The sequence below is a fragment of the Myotis nattereri genome, assembly GCF_964212035.1.
Source record: "Myotis nattereri genome assembly, chromosome: 3".
In the NCBI taxonomy this organism is placed as follows: Eukaryota; Metazoa; Chordata; class Mammalia; order Chiroptera; family Vespertilionidae; genus Myotis; species Myotis nattereri.
In genome coordinates, this window is record NC_138077.1 from 85,365,090 (window position 1) to 85,390,197 (window position 25,108).

General features: G+C 37.2%; 1 protein-coding gene across 1 annotated transcript in view; it reads left to right on the plus strand.

Moving 5' to 3' along the window:
* PROS1 (protein S) overlaps positions 1-25,108 on the plus strand; it is a gene marked incomplete at its 5' end in the record, with an annotated part of 86,243 nt that overhangs the window by 27,754 nt on the left and 33,381 nt on the right. The window contains 6 exons of the mRNA XM_081087262.1: positions 6,626-6,712; positions 9,198-9,320; positions 9,420-9,551; positions 13,950-14,075; positions 16,181-16,302; positions 18,078-18,193. Coding sequence (XP_080943388.1) covers positions 6,626-6,712; positions 9,198-9,320; positions 9,420-9,551; positions 13,950-14,075; positions 16,181-16,302; positions 18,078-18,193 — 706 coding nt within the window. The remainder of the gene's footprint in view (positions 1-6,625; positions 6,713-9,197; positions 9,321-9,419; positions 9,552-13,949; positions 14,076-16,180; positions 16,303-18,077; positions 18,194-25,108) is intronic.

A 25,108-nucleotide genomic window follows, 5' to 3' on the forward strand; every position in this document is an offset into this window, starting at 1 on the left:
CTCCTTTGTATTCCCCCAAATCCGAACCCAGATGTTATAGGAATGAGTTCTTCTACATTTAAAATTGTCCTAGAAAGTAGAAAAATAGAAAAAGATCTATGTTGTGAGTTTATTCTAAAAGACTGGTATGGATCTTGATTCCAAAATCAGATAAGGACAACACAAGAAAATAAAAATATAATTCCTTTTCATTTATGAATTAGTTCTAAGTAAAATTATATCCAATCTGATGTAAACTATATTAAAAATAATGTCATGGTAAAGTAGATTTTATTCCAGAAATTCAAGGAGGTTTAACATCAGAAAATCCATTAATGTAATTCTCCACATAAATAGTTTATTAGTACCTCAATTCATACAGAAAAAGTAGTTGATAAAGTTCAACACTTAATTATGATAAAAAAAACTTTTGGCAAACTACAATTACTAGTATAGGAGAACTTTCTGAGCTTTGTAAAGGTTATATATAGAATAACCATGTAATTTATCTTTCAAATTTTGATATTTTGTTTAGGTCTAATATTACACTAGATAAATGCCAAGTAAAAAAGAATAAATAGGACTCTTCTGGGTAAATTGGCATGCTAATGATATACACACAACATGAGAGAAAGAAAGAATGGAAGGATGGAAGGATAGAATAAGAGAAAGAAGAAAAGGAAGGGAAAAATAAGAACAAAACATTATACTTAATGGGTAAACTTTAGATATAGTCTCTTTATGATTGATAGCAAAAATAGAAGCACTGCAGGTTACAGATAACTCAAGGAAAGAAAAGTAAGAATAGTATAGATCATGAGGCAAAATCTATGACTATCATTATTTGTAATTGATATGATGATATGTTGCTAGGAAAAAAACATTATCCACAGACAAAATATTAGAACATGTAAGAAATATTAGATAGTTCTGAGTCTACCCCATAAAAATCAGTAGTAGTTCTTTATACAAACAACTAGTAGCCCTGCACACGAATCCGTGCCCCTCTCATAGCTTGCTGCCCTGTCCCCTCCTGTAGTTCTCTGCTGCCCGCTTGTAACCAATAGCTTGCTGCCGCCCTCCTGTAGCTCTCCGCCAGCTGCCCTGCCCTCCTGTAGCTCCCCATGCCCCCCCACACCCCCTTCATAGCTTGCTGCCCTGCCCCCTCCTGTAGCTCTCCGCCACCTGCTTGTAGCTCACTGCCCCACCCTCCTGCTGATCCGTGATCTGGTTGTTACGTAATGACCATTTGCATATTACATCTTTATTATATAGGATAGTCCAGGAAAAAATAAAAAGTTGATACCATTCACAATAGCAGAAAATCCAATAGAATATCTACAAATACCTTAGGAATATATAAAACCGCTAGAGGGAAAATTTTAACTCAATTTAACACATTGTATGCGGGAAACGTATTTATACGTTTTACGTTGACTGGTAGTAGAGCGTGGGACACGTATTAATACATTTTTTATAGACTAGCGGTAGAATGCGGGTAACGTATAAATACGTTTATTTTTATACTTTTTTATTGCTCTAAAGGGATGCTAACATGCAGATATACGAATTCCAAAGGACAAAATTTAGGTCTCTAACACATACAATGGTGAATTATGTATGTACTTCCAGGTATAACAGTAATCAATCTATTCAACTGCAAAAATGGCCCGCGCCACCTGTTAGCGTGCGATAAAAACTACCCGCAAACAATGTGTTAAGGTCATAGAAGATGAACTGAAATCATAGAAAAATATTTCATGTTCTTGAATTGAGTGATGCAGTAGCAGCGGGGTGATGGGGGTGGCACCTTCCCCTGATTGGCCAGGTCACCTCTGGCAGAGGGAGGCTTAGGCTGCGGGCCAAGGTAGAGGTGGTTAGGGGCAATGCGGCTGGCAGGGGCCAAGATGGGGGTGATCAGGTTGGCAGGGGGCAAGGTTGGGGCAATCAGGCTGGCAGGGGGGCAAGGTAGGGGTAATCAGGCCGGCAGGGGGGCAAGGTAGGGGTGATCAGGTCGGCAGGGGGGCATTTAGGGGCAATGAAACTGGCAGGCAGGCAGAGGCAGTTAGGGGTGATCAGGCAGGCAGATAGAGGGGTTAGGAGTGATCAATCAGGCAGGCAGGCAGGCAGGCAAGAGTTTAGGAGCCAGTGGTCCTAGATTGCTAGAGGGATGTCCATCTGCCAGTTTAGGCTCGATCCCTGCAGGCAGTCGAACATCCCCTGAGGGGTCCCAGATTGGAGAGGGTGCAGGCCAGGCTGAGGGACACATACCCCCCATGCATGAATTTTGTGCACCGGGCCTCTAGTTAATAATACAATGCTATAGAAACAAAACCACTTGCTATTGTCAAAGGAACATGTAGACTAATGAACTTAAAGAGTTTAGAAACATCCATTTATATATGGAACCTAATATTTGGTAAAGATGATACCATATGTCACCTTGAATTGTTTAGAAGATCATGTTGGAAAGACTCGCTAACTATAACCAGAAAAATAAATCTGGGTTCCTAACTATCACCAAATGAAAAGATGGATCATAGGTGAAATAAAAATACACAGTAATGTTAAAATAAAGTAAAACAATTGAAACGAAACAAAAACTATATGAGAATATCTTTATGATCAATGTCATGGAACAAAAAAACCTCAAATGCACAAACCATAAGGCAAAATAATTGGTAAATTTGATTACAATAAAATTAAGGACTTCTCTTAAAAGACAAAAGGGATATGATTAAGAGACAGGTAAGAGAATGAGATGATATTATAAATGTTTAAAGTTTTGCAAACCTACATGAACAATGGGTAAGTGCCAAAAGAAAAATGGTTACAAAATAATTAACTATTCAGAGAAGGAAACCCCAATTTTTATTTATTTTTTAAATATTTACTTATTTATTTAGTGTTAATCCTCACCTAAGTATATTTTTCCATTGATTTTTAGAGAGAGTGGAAGGGTGAGGGACACATCAATTGGTTGCCTCCCACATGTGCTGGACAAGGGCTGGAGATCGAGCCTGCAACCGAGGTCTGTGCCCTTGACTGGAATCAAATGAGGACCCTTCAGTCCACAAGACAATGCTCTGTCCATTGAGCCAAACCAGCTAGGGAAGAAACCCCAATTAAAAAAAAATGAGATATGCTCCATCTCAGTGGAAATCAGAAAAACAATGAGATGTCACTTTATTACCCACTAGAGGCCCGGTGCACAAAATTCGGGCATGGATAGGGTCCCTAGGCCTGGCCAGTGATCAGGGCTGATCGGGGCCTTCCAGCTGCCAGCTGTAGCCTCCCTTCCCCAGCTGCCAGCCAGGGCCTTCATTTGTCCTGTGCTGCCCCCTGGTGGTCAGCACACATCATAGCGAGCGATCGAATTCCCAGTTGAACTCCCAAGGGGACACTTTGCATATTAGCCATATATATATAATATATATATATATTAGAGACCCGATGCACAATATTTGTGCAAGAGTAGGCCTTCCTTCCCCCAGCTGCTGGCACCAGCTTCCCTCTGGCACCCAGGTGCGGGCATCCCTTGCAGCCCTGGCTTTGTCCGGAAGGTCATTCGGAAGGACGTCGGTCTAATTAGCATATTACACTTTTATTATTATAGATATATATTCTGGAAACAATTAGAAAGCCAGAATACGAAAATTCTTATGCTGTGATGGTGGGAGTGCACCTCTGGAGAGCCCCTAAGTTCATGCCTAGCTAATGATCCCGCAATTCCAGAAACCCTTTAGAATCTATTCCATAGAAATTTCTTATTCATGTGCTAACGAGACATGCATGAGGATATACCCATTGCAGTGCTGCTTATAGAGGTGGGAAATTGGAAGCAATCTGAGTATTGCAGATAGAGAGGATTTTTAAAATGGTGATTGCATGCCATGAGTAATATTTAGTAGTTAGAAGCAATAAGTTATATATAATAGCATGGGTAGATAGATCATAAAAGTATAATGCTAAGGAAGAAATATCAGAAAACATGATACATATTACACAACCATTTATAGAAATGAAAATTCATGTACACAAAATTATAAATCTATATTTTATAAGAACACATACAAATAAAAAATGCATGTTAATTAATTAGAATGATTGCATAAGGAGTGATTGGGAGTGGAAATGGAGATAAAAAGCTGCAAGCAACAGGCTTTTTAAAGACAGATAATAGTAATGTATCATCAAGAGGGGAATATGAATAACAGTCTTCCACTTAATGAACAAACACTTAGATTTTTATGTGATGGCATCTTCTGTGATATAAAGACAGAAAGATGCAAATGTAGTTTCTCAAAGAAAAGAAAAATTTGCCAGACTCTGGTTCCACTACAATGCCAATAAAACTTTTGTTTAGGGCAATTTGAACTATTTTTTAAAATTGACCAATTCAGATAAGTAGTTCAGTGGTGCCTATATCAGGTGGTAAAAGAGAATCAAATAATTTGGTCCCTAATAATATTAATGAGGAAAAAGGTGAATAGAAGGTGTGTGTAGGAATTTTCATAGTCTAGACCAGTGGTTGGCAAACTGCGGCTCGGCAAACCATGGCTTGCGAGCCACATGCGGCTCTTTGGCCCCTTGAGTGTGGCTCTTCCACACAATACCGGCTCTTCCACAAAATACCGACTTCTGCGCATGGGCCACGAAGTTTCAATCACACTGTACGTGTGCGCCCACACGTGGTATTTTGTGGAAGAGCCACACGCAAGGGGCCAAAGAGCCACATGTGGCCCGCGAGCCACGGTTTGCCGACCATGGGTCTAGACCAAGTGTAATCATCAGGGTCCTTATAGAGGGAGGCAGGAGATCAGAGTAGGTAGTAGGTTATATAACAATGAAGCAAAAGTTGGTAGTGATGTGAAGGTAGGCCTACTGGTACAAGCCAAGGAATGCAGGTGGCTTCTAAAATCTGAAAAAAGGCAAGGAAATCAATTCTCCCTTGAAGTCTCCAGAAGGGATGCAGTCCGGCTGGGACTGTAATTTTAGACTTCTGGTTCCTATAGCTGTAAGAGAATAAACTTACGTTGATTTAACCACTAAGGTTATGGTAATTTGTCACAGCAGCAGTAAGATACTAATGTACATATTGACTTCAAATGGAGCCTCTGAATCAATCTGTTATACATTGTACCTTCCACAAATGGCTGCAGAAATATCTCCCATCACACATACTCTTCTGCAATACCTCTTGCCACTTCCCATTCACTACATGGAGTCCATGCTTGCCACCTCTCCCCCTTGAATCTGTGTGGAACCTGGGACCGCTTCGATCAATAGAATGGTGGAAGTGACAAAATGCCTCCTAGTTGGCCTGGCAACTTCCACTTTTTCCTCTTGAAAGCTAGCTACCCTGAAAGAAGTGCCATGTTAGAACCAGCATGCTAAGAGAAACTCAACCACATGGAGCAGCCCTGCAGCATGATGTGCCATATGGAGAGAGAGCGATGCCACAGAGCCTGAGCTGTTGGACATGTGAATGAAAAGCTATCTTGGAGGTGGATCCTCCAGGATGTGCAGCAGAGACAAACAACCCAACACTTTCTAAATATTTGACCCACAAATTCATGACTAAAGTAGAATAGTTATTTTAAGCTACCAATTTTAGGGTTTGTTTCTCAGCAAAAGATAATGAAATCCACCTTTTTAGTAAGCTGATGATTGTCCGCACAGTGAAGTGATATACTGTTGTTTTCGGGGACTATTAAAGAACGTATTGTTGGCACTGAGTGACCCCTAGTTACTTCAAAGACTGTAAGTATTTTATCTCTATTTTTTCAGCTGTTATTTCTGCCAGATTGCCATATGTAATTTCATAGCGTTATAGTGAGGAACAAAATGAATGCAGTGAACCTGCTTTGCTTTGTACTATTGAGGCATTAGGCAAATACTATTATGTTCATCTCTATTCAACATTGGAACAATTGGAAGTTGTTTACAGCAACCAGAAACACTAACTAATTCTATTGACTTAATTACAGACACTTTCTAAATCAGGCTCTGATCTACAGATTTGAGGAAAACTGTATAGGTCTTTGCTATAGAGATTTTTGTGTGGCAATAAATCTCTTTGCAAATCCAAGAACATTTTCACTTCTGGCTTTAAGGTTCTTTTCCAAAGAGAACTTTCATAAATCTACTAGAGGCCCGGCACACGAATTCGTGTACCAGTAGGGTCCCTCGGCCTGGCCTGTGCCCTGTCACAATCTGGGACTCCTCAGGGGATGTTGGACTTCTGGTTTCAGCCTGATCCCCACAGGCCAGGCTGAGGGACCCTACTGCACCGGGCCTCTAGTATGCATATAAGATCTTTGGTTAATCTCTTCCTGCCCTCCCTCTTTCCCACTTCCTTCTGAGATTCATCAGTCTGTTCCATGTTTCCATGCCTGTTTATTGAGCGTCTGCCCCCTGGTGGTCATTGCGCATCACAGGTACTCATCGAACTGTCAAATGGTCGCTTAGGCTTTTATATGTATAGATTTTTCATGAATCTGTATTTTTGCAATATTGCTTTGAATGCTGAATCTGTAAGTCCACAGGAATATAAATAATGTGCCTCTTTGCATAATTTCTACCATGATTTCAGATCATGTGAGCATGCCCACTCTAAAAAGATTACATTTGTTTGTATTTACAGGCTGTCTTGGCTCCTTCCGAGCTGGATTATTCACTGCTGCACGTCAGTCAACTAATACCTACTCTGATCTAAGGAGCTGTGTCAAGGGTAAATACCTCTGCAATCAATTTAAAAACAAAACCCAACAAAAACCTGGGAAAAGTACACCCATGTAAATATGTTTAAAAATTAACAAATGAACCCTTGAAGGTTATGCCCAATAGGGAGGTTGGCTTAAAATGCACTTGAAAGAATGCTTGTCATATGTAAATGCTACTGTTTTATTAAAAATGAATTTTTCACCTAATGTTTATTGAGCCTTGTTTACTAAGCTTTAGGTCACGGATTTCAGAATTTTATTCCCAACAGCTTTATTTTGTCTATTGTTGCATAATCATGTAATATGACCAAATGTTACAGTTAATAGATCAAAATTGAGCCAAGTTATTTTCCTAACTATTGGCATCAATAACGTAAGTGTGGAAAATGTTATGATCCCAAATTATCCTTCTCCCTCTGAAGTTCACATAAAGTCTAGTGATAATCCTGGTACATTGTCTATCTCTGATTTACCAGTTTCCTGAGAGTCATAGTGAAAAAGGTGAAATTGCAAGAAGTTGAAAATGCAAGATTGGAATGTTTGTCCAGTGAATGTTTTACATGGAGCATTGGCAATATCTAGATATTTATCTGAATTTTCTCTAATATAAAGTTAGTTAAACTTACATAAGTATAAAACTATTTGAACACACATATTTAATTCACACTTTATCAGTTTTTTAATTTACCAAAGGACAGAAAAGTAATTTGATAACAATTTCTGATTGGTCTTTCTGTTATTTTAATTCCTAATTTATTACTATTTTAACAAACAACTTGATGAACTTATGAGGACATTTAAAAACATGTGGTAATTAAGTTTCAGCTAGGTTTAAAATGATTTTCTTTGCAAGAAACAGAATTTTCCTCTAGCTAACCTAAGCAGAGGGGGCTGTTTGGGAAGTACGGAAGGAACTCGCTGAGTTGACTAGGAAGGCTGGAGAAGCAGGCATGGAAATGTGTAGGAATCAGGGACCCTGCAGTGTCCCGTGAGGAGAAAGAAACCACAAATGACTAAAGAAACAAATGGGCATGTCATTAAGATGGTGATAAAGTGCTCTGACATTTTATGAAGAAAATTCCTTCCCCTAAGGATCACAGTACTCTGCTACCTTTTTTTAAATGTCTGAAAACCATTATTTCATGTATTTTGACAGAGTTCTATTTATCTAAGGCAGGAAGATAAATCTGGTCTCTGTTATTCCATTTTAGCCCAAATTGGAAGTCCCCAATTTTTTTTCTATTAATATTGAGAGTAGTTTTATGTGTCCTGTATATCTCATGGAACTGTTTTAATGGTCAAGTATGGTAATATATATGAAAAAATATCTAAATTACAGTTATAAAATACTGTATATATTTGCAAATATAAGAGTAGTTTCCTTTTGCAAAATAAAAAGATTGTCTAATGGACTCAGTATTTTATGAAAAAGTATTATTTGAAAGAAGGATTTACAATTTTTTGTTTGTTTATTATAGGCTTCATGCACAGGATTTCTTTTTTTAATTTTTTTTCTTTATTGGAAGGAACTCTTACCATTTGCAACGGCATGGATGGAACTGGAGAGCATTATGCTAAGTGAAATAAGCCAGTCAATGAAGGAAAAATACCACATGATCTCACTCATTCATGGATAATAGAGACCATTATAAACTTTTGAACAATAATAGATACAGAGGCAGAGCAGCCTCAAACAGATTGTCAAACTGCAGCGGGAAGGCCGGGGAGGGTTGGGGGCAGGAGATAGGTGGGTATGCATGCATATAAGCATAACCAATGGACATCAGACACTGGGGGTTAGGGGAGGCTAGGGGACTGTCTAGGGCAGGGGGGGGGGGCGGAAATGGACACATATGTAATACCCTTTGTAATACTTTAAGCAATAAAAAAAAATAATGAAAATAAAAATAAATAAATAAATAAATAATTTTTTTTCTTTATTGATTAAGGTATTACATATGTGTCCTTATCCTCCCATTGTTCCCCCACCCCCCAGCTCATGCCCTCACCCCCCTGGTGTCTGTGTCCATTGGTTAGGCTTATATGCATGCATATAGGTCCTTATGTTGATCTCTTCCCCTTTACCCCCACCCTCCCCTACCTTCCCTCTGAGGTTTGACGGTCTGATCGATGCTTCTCTGTGTCTGGATCTGTTTTTGTTCATCAGTTTATGTTGTTCATTATATTCCACAAATGAGTGAGATCATGTGATATTTATCTTTCTCTGACTGGCTTATTTCGCTTAGCATAATGCTCTCCAGTTCCATCCATGCTGTTGCAAATGGTAAGAATTCCTTCTTTTTTATCACAGCGTAGTATTCCATTGTGTAAATGAACCACAATTTTTTAATCCATTCATTTGCTGATGGGCACTTAGGCTATTTCCAAATCTTAGTTATGGTAAATTGCATGCACAGGATTTTTATAAAAAAGTATATCATTTTATTTACTATGGCATGTGGTAAAAATTAACTAGATGTCTATTTCCTTTAGCCATTCCAGACCAATGCAACCCTCTTCCATGCAATGAAGACGGATATCTGAGCTGCAAAGATGGCCAGGCTACATTCACTTGCAAGTGTAAATCAGGTTGGCAAGGAGAGAAGTGTGAATTCGGTATGTATGATATACCCATTTGGCTTATCTGGATCAACCCCCTGAGGAATTTTCTGAAGGCTTTATCACTTTAATAATAATTTATGTTCTGGTTTTTAGATATAAATGAATGCAAAAATCCCTCAAACATAAATGGAGGTTGCAGTCAGATTTGTGATAATACACCTGGAAGTTACCAGTGTTCTTGTAAAAGTGGTTTTGTTCTACTTTCAAATAAAAAGGACTGCAAAGGTAAGAGAAAGAAGGTAGAATAAGAAGATATTTACCATGTGAGAGCAAAATTCAGTTAGAGAAATTTCCCTAGGAAATTCTTGGGAAACTCTCTGGTTATAAGCTGTTATAATAAATATACATTACTATGCACTTTGAAGCCTTTCGATATTAAGGGACTGCCTTTTAATTTTTTATAGGACATTTATTGTTTTCTTTTTGTATTTAATATTTATAGAGTATTTTTTATTGCATATGTATGTGTGCACACACGTGATCACATTTTAAAAATAATTTCATTATGCCCTGGTCAGGTGGTTCAGTTGGTTGGAGCATTGTTCTATACATCAAAAGATTCCGGATTCGACCCCCTATCAGGGTGTGTACGGGAAGCAACTGCTCCTTGTTTCTCTCTCTTGCATTGATGTCTCTCTCTCTCTCTCTCTCTCTCTCTCTCTCTCTCTCAAAATAAAACATATCTTTAGATGAGGATAAAAAAAAAGAAAAAATAATTTTGTTATGTGGTGATAAAGTGAAGTTTCAGTGCAAGTCCTTGCATACTACAGTGCTTGCAAAATTGTTGTTTATACTTTCTATGACAGACACTATAATATTATACCTTTATTCCAATGAGATAAACAACTATACGAAAAAATCCAACACAATGCTTAGTAACTTTTTTCGTTGTATTTTGTTTCCTTGTCAGAAATATCTCTTTAATTTCCAATATAAACCCTTCATCTTACACCTCATTTCCTGTTGGAAATTTGGGGAAAATGAAGCACAGACTTTCTTTCTTTATACTACATCTAAGAGCACATCATTTGTCATTAGTCTTGTTTTTTTTTTTTTTAAATCTCAGACTTTAGTGATTCCTGTCAATTTAGCTTTATAACAGTCATTTTGCTATAGTATATTTCTTTTTTTCTTTATGCTTCTCTGTTCCCCGAGTTTTGACTTTTTTATCTCTGCATGTCTTTTCCATTAGACTACTTTATCTTCTAAAGATTTAACTACTTCTAAAGATTTAACTACTTCTAAAGATTTAACTACTAAATCTTCAAGTGTAATTGGTAGGTATGTGGATGACTAAAAAGGGAAATTTCCAGCCTGAAGTTCAATTTTGCCTTAAGAAGCTAGAAGTTTTTCTTTCCCTCCCTCCCTCCCTCCCTCCTTCCCTTCCTTCCTTCCCTTCCTTCCTTCTTTCCTTCCTTCCTTGCTCCTCCTTCCCTCTCTCTCTTTCTCTACTACTCCTCTACCTCCTCCATCTCTTTTTGCTGCAAGGTGAAAAAAAAAAATAGTAAATTAAAATGTAAAGTTTTCTCCATTCATATCTGCTTTGGTAAATATACCAAATTGAATTCATAGTCAAGGAAAGGCCTGCCCCTCAATGCACTGCAGTGTTTGGTGGGGTATAGTTTACTATAATATTATTTAAACTGCAGTTCAATGACTAAAGTGAAGTGTATGAAATAACAATTTCTTCTAAACCTATACCTAATTTGTAACCATATTATATCTTTCTTATTTGCCTATATGAAAGTCTGTTTGAGGTTTAAACATTTAGAATACCAATATCATTAGAACATCAGTTATAGAAAACCATCATAATGCAAGATACCATATGCATGCCATAAACAAATAGTACCCATTCATACTCTACATTAAAAAACTTAAATAGTCTGTTCTTCTAAAGAATTTGTGACATATTTTTAATTAAAAGTTATTTAATCCTTATACACTGAAGTTATACATGTGCATGCAAATTATCACAAAAAGTACTCATAAATAAGAAGGTCCCGATTGACCAGAACATATGGTCTTGTGTACTTCATTTGCATAGCTTTTTATCCATGACATCTAATTAATAGAGTACAGAACTCTGAGAAGAATGTGTATACAGCTATTACAATGAGGCCTTTGTCAACATGTGGATATGCTTGGATCAAGTTGCCAGGAAATGTCTGAAAAATTCAAGAATCGAACTTTTCATCAGTCATTAGATGTCAGTGTAGAGTCATAAAATCAATGAGCTGTAGCCTGAACTCATATGATTTAAATAATTCCTTGCCATTTTTCTCAGACCAAATAATTTAGGCATATGTTTTCACTTTCTTTTAAAAATATTAAATATTTTATTTTGAAGTAATATAGATTCACATGCTGTTGTAAGAAATAATAAAAAGAGATCCCACGAACCCTTTGCCCAGTTTCCCCTAATTGTAACATTTTACAAAACTGTAGTGCCTTATCACACCCAGGATACTGACACTTATGGAGTCAAGATATGGGGAAATTCCCTTACCACAGGGATTGATTCTGTTATATTTGTGCATGTCATTTTATGTTTATTTTTTTAATATATATATTTTATTGATTTTTTACTGAGAGGAAGGGAGAGGGATAGAGAGTTAGAAACATAGATGAGAGAATAACATCGATCAGCTGCCTCCTGCACACCCCCCACTGGGGATGTGCCTGCAACCAAGGTACATGCCCTTGACCGGAATCACACCTGGGACCCTTCAGTCCGCAGGCCGATACTCTATCCACTGAGCCAAACCGGTTAGGGCTATTTTTATTTTTTTTTATCCTCACCCTAGAAGTGAGGATATTTTTTCTGATTTTTAGAGAGAGTGGAAGGGGTGGGGGAGGGAGAGAGAGAGAGAGAGAAGAGAAAGAGAAGAGAGAAACATTGGTTGCCTCCCATGTGTGCCCTAATGTGGGTGGGAGAAAAGGTGGGTGGGAACCAGACCTGCAACCCAGGTGCATGCCCTTGACCAGGAATCTACCTGCGACTCTCTGGTGCACAGGCCCATGATCCAACCACTGAGCAATGCTGACCAGTGTGCATGTCTTTTAAAATAGAATAATGTCTGAAATGTTGGTTATTAGTCTGTGGAAAAGTTAAAATCCCAGCTTTTAAAAGAAATACATATTTTTTTATTTATTTCAGAAAGAAAGGGAGAGGGGAAGAGAGAGATAGAAACATCAATGGTGAGAGAGAATCATTGATCATCTGCCTCCTGCATGCCCCCCACTGGGGATCGAGCCACAACCCAGGCATGTGCCCTTAATCGGAATTGAACCTGGGACCCTTCAGTCCACAGGCCAATGCTTTATCCACTGAGCCAAACCAGCTAGGGCAACTTCCAACTTTTTAAAGTAGAAAGTATATTTTTCATTCTAAACTTGCTTTCAGAGAGTACAAATGAGAAAAGTTCACTTCTAATTAGATCTCCATTGAATTATTTCTATCACTTTTTTTCTTTCTTTTTTTTTTTTTAAAAAAATATTTTATTGATTTTTTTACAGAGTGGAAGGGAGAGGGATAGAGAGTTAGAAACATCGATGAGAGAGAAACATCGATCAGCTGCCTCCCACACACCCCCTACTGGGGATATGCCCGCAACCAAGGTACATACCCTTGATTGGAATCGAACCTGGGACCTTTCAGTCCGCAGGCCGATGCTCTATCCACTGAGCCAAACCAGTTAGGGCCACTTTTTTTTTCTGTTTTTACAGGTTCTTATCTAGTAGCTAGTTGCAATCAATACTTTGTCTCCTACTCTACTATGTAATGTAATAAACACATCTGAAATTTCAGGAATATTAATTTAGCATTACAACTTGTATTGGATTAACTGCAGCTTTATAAATACTTTGAGACCTTATTCAATTTCACTTTAAATTTGAGTCACTCTTGAATATTTTAGGTAACAATAATGGTATGCAGTTTAGCTATTGTTTTTCCAAAGGAAAAACATAAGACTGATGAGCCATCTCATATTTGTTTTTTATATTTGTGATAATGCAGATTGTATATACTTTTAAGACCATATTTCAGAAACATGTATTTAGAAATACATATGAATAATATGGTGGCTCTGGCTGGTGTGGCTCAGTTGGTTGGGTTCCATCCCATTCAATGAAAGGTTGCTTGTTTGATTCCTGGTCAGGGCACATGCCTGGGTTGCAGTCTCAATCCCCAGAAGGGGCCTGCAGGAGGCAGCCAATGTTTCGCTCTCACGTTGATGTTTCTCTCTTCATCTCCTTCTCCCTCTCTCTCTAAAAATCAATTATATATATATAGATATAGATATTAAAAGAAATGTGTATGGTAAATCCTTTATCCCATTTATTTTCATACTGTAGCCTGGTAGATAAGACAATAACTAAAGCCCTGTCTTTCATTTACGTAACTACACATTGCAAACATCAATCAAATTCTCTGCACTTGCATGAAGATATAATATTTAGTGAACTAAAATATGATGATAGATTTAATATTTTGTTATTCTCAGGCCACTCTGTTATCTTATTTTATATATTAAACCAGATCCAGGAAACACAGATCAAGGGTTTTTTGCTAGCTTGGTATGGGAAAAATGTCTTTTAATACATTGGTTTCATTTATAGATGTGGATGAATGCTCTGTGAAGCCAGGCATTTGTGGCACAGCTGTGTGCAAGAACACCCCAGGAGACTTTGAATGTGAATGTGCTGAAGGTTACAGATACAATCCCACATCAAAGTCTTGTGAAGGTAGAGTTGTGGTCATGTCATTGTTGATGGTGGAGAGGGTGGGTTTGAACCCTGGTTTGGTATTAGAAGCATTGGTTCTGTTTGACATCAACAATCAGATTTTCTAAGATGGTCAAATCCATCTTAGTTTGTTCAATTGAATAATCATTGGCTTCCTTCCAAAGTAAAAATATGCAAGACACATGGTCTTTAGTTTTAGTGTTAGTGCTCCAGTGGGCCCTCTAAGCTAAATATGGATTAGAGACCCCCCAATGTATGATAAAAGCAAAATAAACATATTCTCACATCACTTAAATAATATTCAAAGATAAAAAGAGTTTCAAGCTGGAAGGAATAACACACACATACAAAAAAAAAAAAAAAGACAAGTTTAAAAATCACGTGGGAGTTACTTACAACAGGGGTGGTTAGAAACCTTCAGTTCAATACCAAGCTTATCAATGATTTTTTGTGTGTAAGTTTTATTTATTATAAAATAAGAAATGACAAAGTTCTATTATAAGTAAAAGCATATGAAAGAAAAAAATAATCATAACCAAATGATAGCTAAGTTCTAGAAATGAGAGAGTACTGATTAGTAGTGTCAGTGCCTGTGGATTAGGAAGAGCCCTTGGACTTGCTGCTTCATTTGGCCACAGCAGTGCTTGGACGTCATAGTGGATTATTATTTTTTTATTTTTTATCATGGATATATACAAATTATCTCACATCCTCCTTTAAATTTTTTGAAGTTTCAAAATGAATTTAATACCATGACTAAAACCGATGAAATGAATATCAGTTTTGACAAAGTATATTTGAGATACAATGTGGTCATTTAACCTTTTTTAAGTGTACAATTCAGTGGCATTAATTACATTTTATATAGATATGCAGCCATTGCCATTATCTGTTCTAAAACAACTTCACCACCCCAAAGAGAACTCTGTAACCCTCCTCCAGTCCCTGAACCTCTAATCTACTTTCTCTTTCTACAAATATCCCTAATCAATAATAATTTTAGAATAGGGTTTTTTCCAGCTACATATACTTCTCTTGAGATTTTGAGGCCTTATCTCTTCGTGCATGCACCAAAAATACCTGCTCGTTCTGACACACATACGTCATTTCTACTCTCTCACCACTCCAGATGAAATTACTGTAGTAAACCATAACCATTTATAGATGGTAATTAGCTCACTTCATCATCTATATTGTAGCTTTATTCCATGAACAACAATTAAAAAACAAAATAACAGATTTATATGACATACAATATTTTATTACTTTAATCATATAACATTTTAATGGCATTGAGGGATCACTAATATGGGGGTTTTGTTTTAAACAGTTGTGTGCTATAATAGCATTTATGAATTTGGGAATTTTCAAAGATATCATTGGTTCATTCATCGAAAAAGTCAGGATCTTAGTAGCTCTGGATCTTAGTAGTGGGCTTTAGCTAAAGAATATTGTTACAACTTTTCAAGAATGACTTTCTCAAAATATGAAGATGGGACAGGGATCATTATACAAGATTTCACAATATGGGAGGTAATATAGCACAGTGAGTTTTTAATAAAAATAAGAATACAGATATGCCCTTTAATTTAATGCCTCTATTAATCATTGCATCATGTAGAGTCAAATGTTTATGATATTATCATTTAGTTATCAATTACATTGACCTTCAATTAAAAGGGATCTTTTCATCCCTATCTTCCCATCCTCCCCTTCCTTCTCCTCCCCTCTACTCTCCCCTCTTTTTCTTCAAAGCAAAGAATAGGAAAGGTAGTCTCAATGGAATTATATAATCAGAAATGCCAACTAACTTGAGACTGTTGGTCTTTTTGCCTTCAAATTCAAAACCAGGAAATTAGTATACTTGTTATATTTTTGTTAAGTATTAATAAAATTTAAATATTAAATTTGTTATTTCCAGTGTGTAAATAAAAAGAAATTAAACTTGTGACTCATTTAAATTTTCATGCCAGTGTTTAAATGTAATTTGATGTCAGAAATTTCTTTCATTATTGTCACTGATATCGCAGATTAAAATCAGAATACTTCTTCTGTTGGGTTGAGCATTTAGAAGATATTAAGATTTATGTTCTCTTTTTCTCTAGATGTGGATGAATGCTCTGAGAACATGTGTGCTCAACTTTGTATCAATTACCCTGGAGGTTATTCTTGTTACTGTGATGGGAAGAAAGGATTCAAACTTGCCCAAGATCAGAAGAGTTGTGAGGTAACATTTTGCAATGCTAAACTTACTATCTCTTTTCTAAAATAAGAGACCCAGGTACTTATTTCCACAGAGCTGAGATAAGTCAGGAAAATACAGATGTTCTACAATAATTTCTGTAGTTCCATCTAGGCTCTGAGTCACAATCTATTTACTAATTATGGATGTGTAAAGTTGTAAACAATTGGGAATAATTAGTGGCCGGGTAAAAATAAAAGCTGCAGGGTCACAGTTCAGAGAGTACAGCATGTACATTTACAAAATACAAAATATATGCTTATTTAAGAAACTTAAGGAAAGCTGAGGTTTATACTGGTCTTTGTGAGAAAAAGAATCTTCCATAGAAACTTTAATGAAAACATTTCTCAGTGTCCACTTTTCTTTATTTACCATTCTGACAACTTTGATCAAGCCTTAGGCATGTTAGTACTTTCAAGAATTGTCATAAAATCTTGGGTGGAAACATTGTCAGACTAGAAGAGTTAGTGGGACTTACATATATCAAAATTCAGAGAGTTTGATTTTGTTAATCTGTATCTCTTAAATTTGCTTTTAGTTACTCAGATTTAACACATAATTGACTCAGAAATTGAATGTTGGGGTAGATTCTAGTTTTTCCTTAATTGAAATGAATAGATCAATCTCTGAAGCTATTTTTTTAAAAAATAAGGATCATGTGTTAATGATCCTTAGTCCAATTATTGTATCTCCTTTACTTTTTTTCAAGTAAAAGTGAAATTTATATGATTCTGAGGCAAACAGTAAAGATACAGAAATCCTTAATAATGATTTAATCATATGTACACACATACCTCTTTATCATCAACACAAAGCTTAAGTACTCCAAAAATGTAACATTCAATATTATTCTACCTACTTGATAAAGGAAGATAAGGTAAGATAGTTGCCTATGTACTGACTTTAGTAGTACAGTACTTAATTGAAATGCCATGCTGTGTGAATGTCTATTTTGTAACTTAGTCTCTTATGATTTAAGTATTTGTTGTAGTTAGACATCACCATCTGCCTCAGAATAGATTTATTAAAGTTCTAAGAGGAAATTAAATGTTATTTCTGGACCTAGATTTAATACAGTGCTATGTACATAATTCCTTCCAAAATAGCCATTTATAAGACTTTCCATTTTAATGTTTATTTTTATTTTTAGGAAAAAAAGTACTTAATTTCATATTTAATGATTCTAAATCACTGTTTTTGTAGCTTCCTTGAAGACTATGATGATATCTCATTTCTTTTTATTCCATCCAGGTTTTCCAGTATTCCCTTTGCTACCTAGATAGCACAGTTTTTGCACAGAAATTTTTTGCTTAATAATGAATGAGTGAATAAATGAGGTCCTATTTATTGGTACATTAATTTTCCCACCTACTTCTGACTCCAAATAAAAATTATTTTCAGACATAATTCATGGAAGGTCTGATACCTGTATCAGTTGAATAAGGGATCACTTGTAACTAGAGGAAAAAGTTTGTGTTTTTGGACTGCAATTTATAAAGGAAATATTAAAGACAAAAATATAAAGCCATGCACATTGAACAAAATTTTAAAAAACACGTATTTTTGGGGGTTCCACTGCTAGACTAGACAAGGAAGTAAAGGTTATTGCTTTATTATTACCAGGGTGTCTTTAATTCATTTTAGTGTATCATGGAGGATACATTTGACAAGAACACTAGGAATCAGAGAAAGGATGCATAATCTGACAAAAAACAAGCAGTTAACTATAGTTTTTGTTTGTTTTCTTTTCTTTTCTCCAGGCTGTCCCAGTGTGCCTTTCCTTGAACCTTGAGAAAAATTATGAACTCCTTTACTTGGCAGAGCAGTTTGTAGGGGTTGTTTTATATCTAAAATTTCGCTTACCGGATTTTATCAGGTAAGGTACCACTGTCAATGATAATTTCTAGCAGTAGTCAGGTTAGAACAGAAGAAGGAGGGGACTACAAAAGTTTGAAATGTATGAAATTGCATTATAAATCAGATGATTTAGGTATATTATCATTCAGATGACTTGGGGAACCATAAAGCTAATTTGCTCCTTCACACATGTAATTTTCTTTTTTTTTCCTCTTTTTTTATTTTTTTTAATTTTTCTATTGCTTACAGTATTACAAAGGGTATTACATATGTGTCCCTTTTTTCCCCCCCGCCCTTGACAATCCCCTGGCTTCCCCTACCCCCCAGTGTCTTATGTCCATTGGTTATGCTTATATGCATGCATACAAGTCCTTTGGTTGATCTCTTACCCCCCTCCCTCCTGTCCCCCAACCCTCCCCGGCCTTCCCGCTGCAGTTTGACAGTCTGTTTGAGGCAGCTCTGCCTCTGTATCTATTATTGTTCAAAAGTTTATAATGGTCTCTATTATCCATGAATGAGTGAGATCATGTGGTATTTTTCCTTCATTGACTGGCTTATTTCACTTAGCATAATGCTCTCCAGCTCCATCCATGCCGTTGCAAATGGTAAGAGTTCCTTCTTTTTTACAGCAGCATAGTATTCCATCGTGTAGATGTACCACAGTTTTCTAATCCATTCATCTACTGATGGGCACTTAGGCTGTTTCCAAATCTTAGCTATGGTGAATTGTGCTGCTATGAACATAGGGGTGCATATATCCTTTCTGATGGGTGTTTCTGATTTCTTGGGATATATTCCTAGAAGTGGGATCACTGGGTCAAATGGGAGCTCCATTTTTAGTTTTATGAGGAAACTCCATACTGTCTTCCATAGTGGCTGCACCAGTCTGCATTCCCACCAGCAGTGCACGAGTGTTCCTTTTTCTCCACATCCTCTCTAGCACTTGTCGTTTGTTGATTTGTTGATGATAGCCAATCTGACAGGTGTGAGATGGTACCTCATTGTTGTTTTGATTTGCATCTCTCAGATAATTAGTGACTTTGAACATGTTTTCATATGTCTCTTGGCTTTCTGAATGTCCTCTTTTGAAAGGTGTCTATTTATGTCCTTTGCCCATTTTTTGATTGGATTGTTTATCTTCCTTTTGTTAAGTTGTATGAGTTCCCTATAAATTTTGGAGATTAGGCCCTTATCAGATATGACATTGGCAACACACATGTAATTTTCATGCTAGAACCAATTTGGATCATTCTAGGCTGGCCTTCCTAGTGATCCTTCAGTCTTCCTTATTTATTTATTTATTTATTTATTTATTTATTTATACCTATACATATGTATTTATTCTTTGACAAACATTGAAGTCATCCTGTACATGTAGTTTTGTAATCTGCTTTTTTCCAAATACCAGTTCACTATAAGCATTCTTCCCAATATAAATATTTCTACAGAATAATTTAAAAAAAATCTTTATTGTTGAGAGTATTACAGATGTCCCTCTTTTTCCCCCCATTGTCCCCTTCCACCTAGTTCCTGCCCCACCCCAGGCCTTTGCCACCCTATTGTCAGTGGCTATAGGTAATGCATATATGCAGATAAGATCTTTGCTTAATATCTTCCCAATCCCTCACCCCTTTCCCTCTGAGAATCTTCAGTCTATTCCATTCCCATGACTCTGATTTTATTTTATTCACCAGTTTATTTTGTTCATTAGATTCCTTGTTCGTTTATTTTGATTTTTAGATTTAATTGCCGATATATATGTTTTTATTGTCATTTTATTGTTATACTAGAGGCCTGATGCATGAAATTCATGCAAGAGTAGGCCTTCCTTCCCCCAGCTGCAAGCACCGGCTTCCCTCTGGCACCCATGACCTGGGCTTCCCTCTGGCACCTGGGACCCAAGCTTCCCCCTGGCCGCCAGCAGGCACCCAGAACCCAGGCTTCCCTCTGGCCGCCAGCAGGCACCCAGAACCTGGGCTTCCCTTGCAGCCCCAGCTTTGTCTGGAAGGTTGTCCGGAAGGACATCCAGTCTAATTAGCATATTATGCTTTTATTATATAGGATTTTTTTTCTTTATTGATTAAGGTATTACGTATGCGTCCTTACTCCCCCATTGCCCCCCAACCCCTGCACTCATGCCCTCACCCTCCTGGTGTCTGTGTGGATTTTTTATCTTTTTCTTCTCTTCTTCTTAAAGAATACCCTTCAACATTTCATGTATTACTGTTTTGGTGGTGATGAACTAACTCCTTTAGCTTTTTGTCTGTGAGGCTCTTTATCTCAACTTCAATTCTAAATGATAGCTTTGCTGGGTAGAGTGATCTTGCTTGTAGGTCCCTGCTATTCATCACTTTGAATATTTCTTGCCACTCCCTTCTGGCCTGCAAAGTTTCTGTTGAGAAATCAGCTGACAGTTCTATGGGCACTCCCTTGCAGGTAACTAACTGCTTTTTTTCTTGCTACTTTTAAGCCTCTCTCTTTGTCTTTAGGCCTTGGTATTTTAATTATGATGTGTCTTGATGTGGGCCTCTTTGGGTTCCTCTTATTTGGGGTTCTCTGTGCTTACTGGACTTGTAAGTTTATTTCTTTTACCAGATAGGGGAAGTTTTGTCATTATTTTTTCAAATAGGTTTTCAATATCTTGCTCTCTTCTCATTCTGGCACCCCCATAATTTGAATCTTGATACACTTGCAGTTGTCCCAGAGGCTCCTTACACTCTCTTCATATTTTTGGATTCTTTTTTCTTTTTGCTCTTCTGATTGGGTGTTTTTGCTCTCTCATATTTCAAATCGTTGATTTGATTCTCAGAATCCTCTACTCTACTATTGAATCCCTGTCAATTATTCTTTATTTCAGTTAGTATATGCTTAATTTCTGAATGGTCCTTTTCCATGTTTTTGGCTTCTCACTAAGATCCTTGAAAGTCTCACTAAGTCCCTTGAAGGTCTCGTGAAAATCCTTGAGTAACCTTATAACCATGGTTTTGAACTCTGTATCTAGTAGTTTGCTTTCTTCCATTTGTGACATGTTTCTTTGTCTCTGCATTTTGGCTATTTCCCTGTGTTTGTTTGTATGTGTTGTGTAGAACTGCTATTTCTCCTGGAGTTGGTAGAGTGGCTTTGTGTAGTAGGTGTCCTATAGGGCCCAGTGGCTCAGCCTTCCCAGTCACCTGAGGTAAGCCCTCTAGTTGCACCCCTTTGTGTACTGTGTGCACAGTCTTGTTGTAGTTGAGACTTGATTGCTATTGGCATCACTGGGAGAAACTGACCTCCAGGCCAATTGGCTATGAGAAGCAGCTGCAACTACAGCAGAAGAGCTGCGGTAGGAAACACCCCTATAGAGCAGGACTTGCTTCTGTGGGGCTTTGGTGCAAATTGAGTCGGCCCCTTGAGTGTGTTGCTTGTGGATGTGTAGAGTTGTAATCTGGTATGGTCTGAAGCTGTCCACTGGGTGTATTGTCTCTTGGGTCTCCAGGAAGGTGCATTGTCAGCAGAGAGATCTTCAGATTCCTCCTATTTGTATCAGGTTTGGAAGTGCCCAGGTGAGGCCCAGCTATGAAGCAAGGCAGGCTGGTGCTGGTGCTGGGTCTTAGAGTCATACACTCTTTGAAAAAATGAAATTGGAGGTTTGTTGGAATAAAGTAAAGAAAACATGTTTAGACTGGCTATAGAGTCCAAATTTTAACATTTTCTTTTAAATATATATTTTATTGATTTTTCACAGAGAGGAAGGGAGAGAGACAGAGAGCTAGAAACATCGATGAGAGAGAAACATTGATCAGCTGCCTCCTGCACATCTCCCACTGGGGATGTGCCCGCAACCCAGGTACATGCCCCTGACCGGAATCGAACCCGGGACCTCTCAGTCCGCAGGCCGACGCTCCATCCACTGAGCCAAACCGGTTTCGGCTAAATTTTAACATTTTAATTAAATAAGCAAGGTGACCTAGAATTTAATTCATTATATATGAGTGATTATTCATTAACTATAAATTCATAGAAATCTTTGCATTAAGAATCATTGAAATTTATTCTAAGATTCCCTGATGTAATTGTGCTCCTTCAACACTCATTTTCCACTATGACCTGGTTTTCCCCTTTAATATCTCAGAGCAAATAGTATTGTCTGATGAGATAGACTGGAGACAGTATTCCTTGCTATGCAAATAATGAGAATGACAGAGAAAAAAAATAATGTTTGCATACTTTCAGGCATGTTCAGGGGTATTGCTTTCTCAGAGACAATTCATAATAGCTTGGGCTCAAACAGTGGATCAAATTGGACAAATAATAATTTTTCCTGGTATTATTTAGTTAATTAGTTAAGCTTTTTATTGAGATAAAATATATACAGAAATGGACATGTCTGAAATGTGCAGCTTGATGAATTTTTTATGAACCTCACCTGTGTAACCAACACGAAGAACAAGCTAGCTCTTTATTACTTTATTTTTTTTTTGCAAATCCCTTCTGTTGTTTCCTGTAATCAGATACTCTACCCAAAAGTACAGATTCACTAACTTTAAATGTAAATGGATTAAATTCCCCAGTCAAAAGGCATAGGGTAAATGAGTGGATAAGAAAACATGACCCATATATCTGCTGTCTACAGGAAACCCACCTCAGAAAAAAAGACGCACACAGACTGATGGTGAAGGGATGGAAAAAGGTTTTTCAGGCCAATGGAAGTGAAAAAAAAGCCGGGGTAGCAATACTTATATCTGACAAATTAGATCTCAAAGTGAAGGACATAAAAAGAGATCAAGAAGGCCACTTCATAATACTAAAGGGAGCAGTCCAACAAGAAGAAATAACTCTGGTAAATATATATGCACCCAATATAGGAGCACCCAAATACGTAAGAAATCTTCTGGAGAAGATCAAGGGAGAGATTGACAGCAATACAATCATAGTAGGGGACCTTAACACCCCATTATCGCCACTGGACAAATCCTCTAAACAGAAACTCAGCAAAGAAACATCAATCCTAAATGACTCACTAGATCAGATGGAATTAATTGACATCTTCAGAACATTTCACCCCAAAGCCACAGAGTATACATTCTCCTCAGGTGCACATTTGTCATCTTCAAAGATAGACCATATATTGGGTCACAGACAAAGTCTCTTCAAATTCAAGAAAATTGAAATCATATCAAGTATCTTCTCAGACCACAAAGGCATAAAACTGGAAATCAACTACAACAAAAACAATCCAAAAAAATCAAACACATGGAGACTAAATAGCATGCTATTAAACAACGAATGGGTCACCAGTGAGATCAAAGAAGAAATAAAAAACATCATGGGAACGAATGACAATGAAAACACAACAATCCAAAACCTATGGGACACAGCAAAAGCAGTCTTGAGAGGGAAGTTCATAGCTCTACAAGCCTACTGCAAGAAACAAGAAACAATGAGAATAAATGACCTAACTCTACAACTCGAAGAATTAGAAAGAGAGCAACAAAAAAAGCCCACTGTAAGCAGAAGGAAGGAAATAACAAAGATCAGAGCGGAGATAAACGACATAGAGACCAAAAAAACAATACAAAAGATCAACAAAACCAAGAGCTGGTTCTTTGAAAGGATAAACAAGATTGATACACCTCTAGCCAGGCTCACCAAGATACAAAGAGAGAGGACCCAAATAAACAAAATCAGAAATGAAAGAGGAGAAATAACAACAGACCCCATAGAAATACAAAGGATTGTTAGAAAATACTATGAATAACTCTACTCCAACACACTAGACAACCTGGAGGAAATGGACATATTCCTAGATAAATACAACCTTCCAAAACTTAACCAGGAAGAATCTAAAAATCTCAATAGGCCAATAACTATGGAGGAAATCGAAGCAGTAATCAAAAAGCTTCCAGCAAACAAAAGCCTGGGGCCAGATGGCTTCACAGGGGAGTTTTACCAAACATTCAAGGAAGACCTAAAACCTATCCTCCTCAGACTATGTCGAAAGATCCAAGAGGAAGGAACACTTCCCAGCTCATTCTATGAAGCCAACATCACCCTAATCCCAAAACCAGATAAAGACAATACAATGAAAGAGAATTATAGGCCAATATCCCTCATGAACATAGATGCCAAAATCCTCAACAAAATCCTAGCAAATCGGATCCAGCAGTACATCAAAAAGATCATACACCATGACCAAGTAGGATTTATCCCAGGGATGCAAGGATGGTACAATATCCGCAAATCAATAAACGTGATACATCACATAAACAAATTGAGAGAAAAAAAACACATAGTCATATCAATTGATGCGGAAAAAGCATTTGACAAAATCCAACACCCTTTCTTGATAAAAACTCTCAGCAAGATAGGAATTGAGGGGTCATACCTCAACATAATAAAAGCCATATATGACAAACCCACAGCCAACATCATAATCAATGGGCAAAAACTAAAACCATTCCCCCTAAAAACAGGAACAAGACAGGGATGCCCCCTCTCACCACTCCTGTTCAACATAGTACTGGAAGTACTAGCCATTGCGATCAGACACGAAGAAGAAATAAAAGGCATCCAGATTGGAAAAGAAGAAGTAAAACTGTCCTTATTTGCAGATGACATGATACTGTACATACAGAACCCTAAAGACTCCATCAAAAAATTATTAGACTTAATAAATGAATTTGGCAATGTAGCAGGATACAAAATTAATGCTAAGAAATCCATGGCATTTCTTTACACCAATAGTGAACTTACAGAAAGTGAAACTACAGAAGCAATCCCATTTACCATTGCACCAAAAAAATTAAAATACCTAGGAATAAACTTAACTAAGGAGGTAAAAGACTTATATGCTGAAAACTACAGGACACTGAAAAAAGAGATAGAGGAAGACATAAACAGATGGAAGAATATACCGTGTTCATGGATTGGTAGAATCAACATCATCAAAATGTCC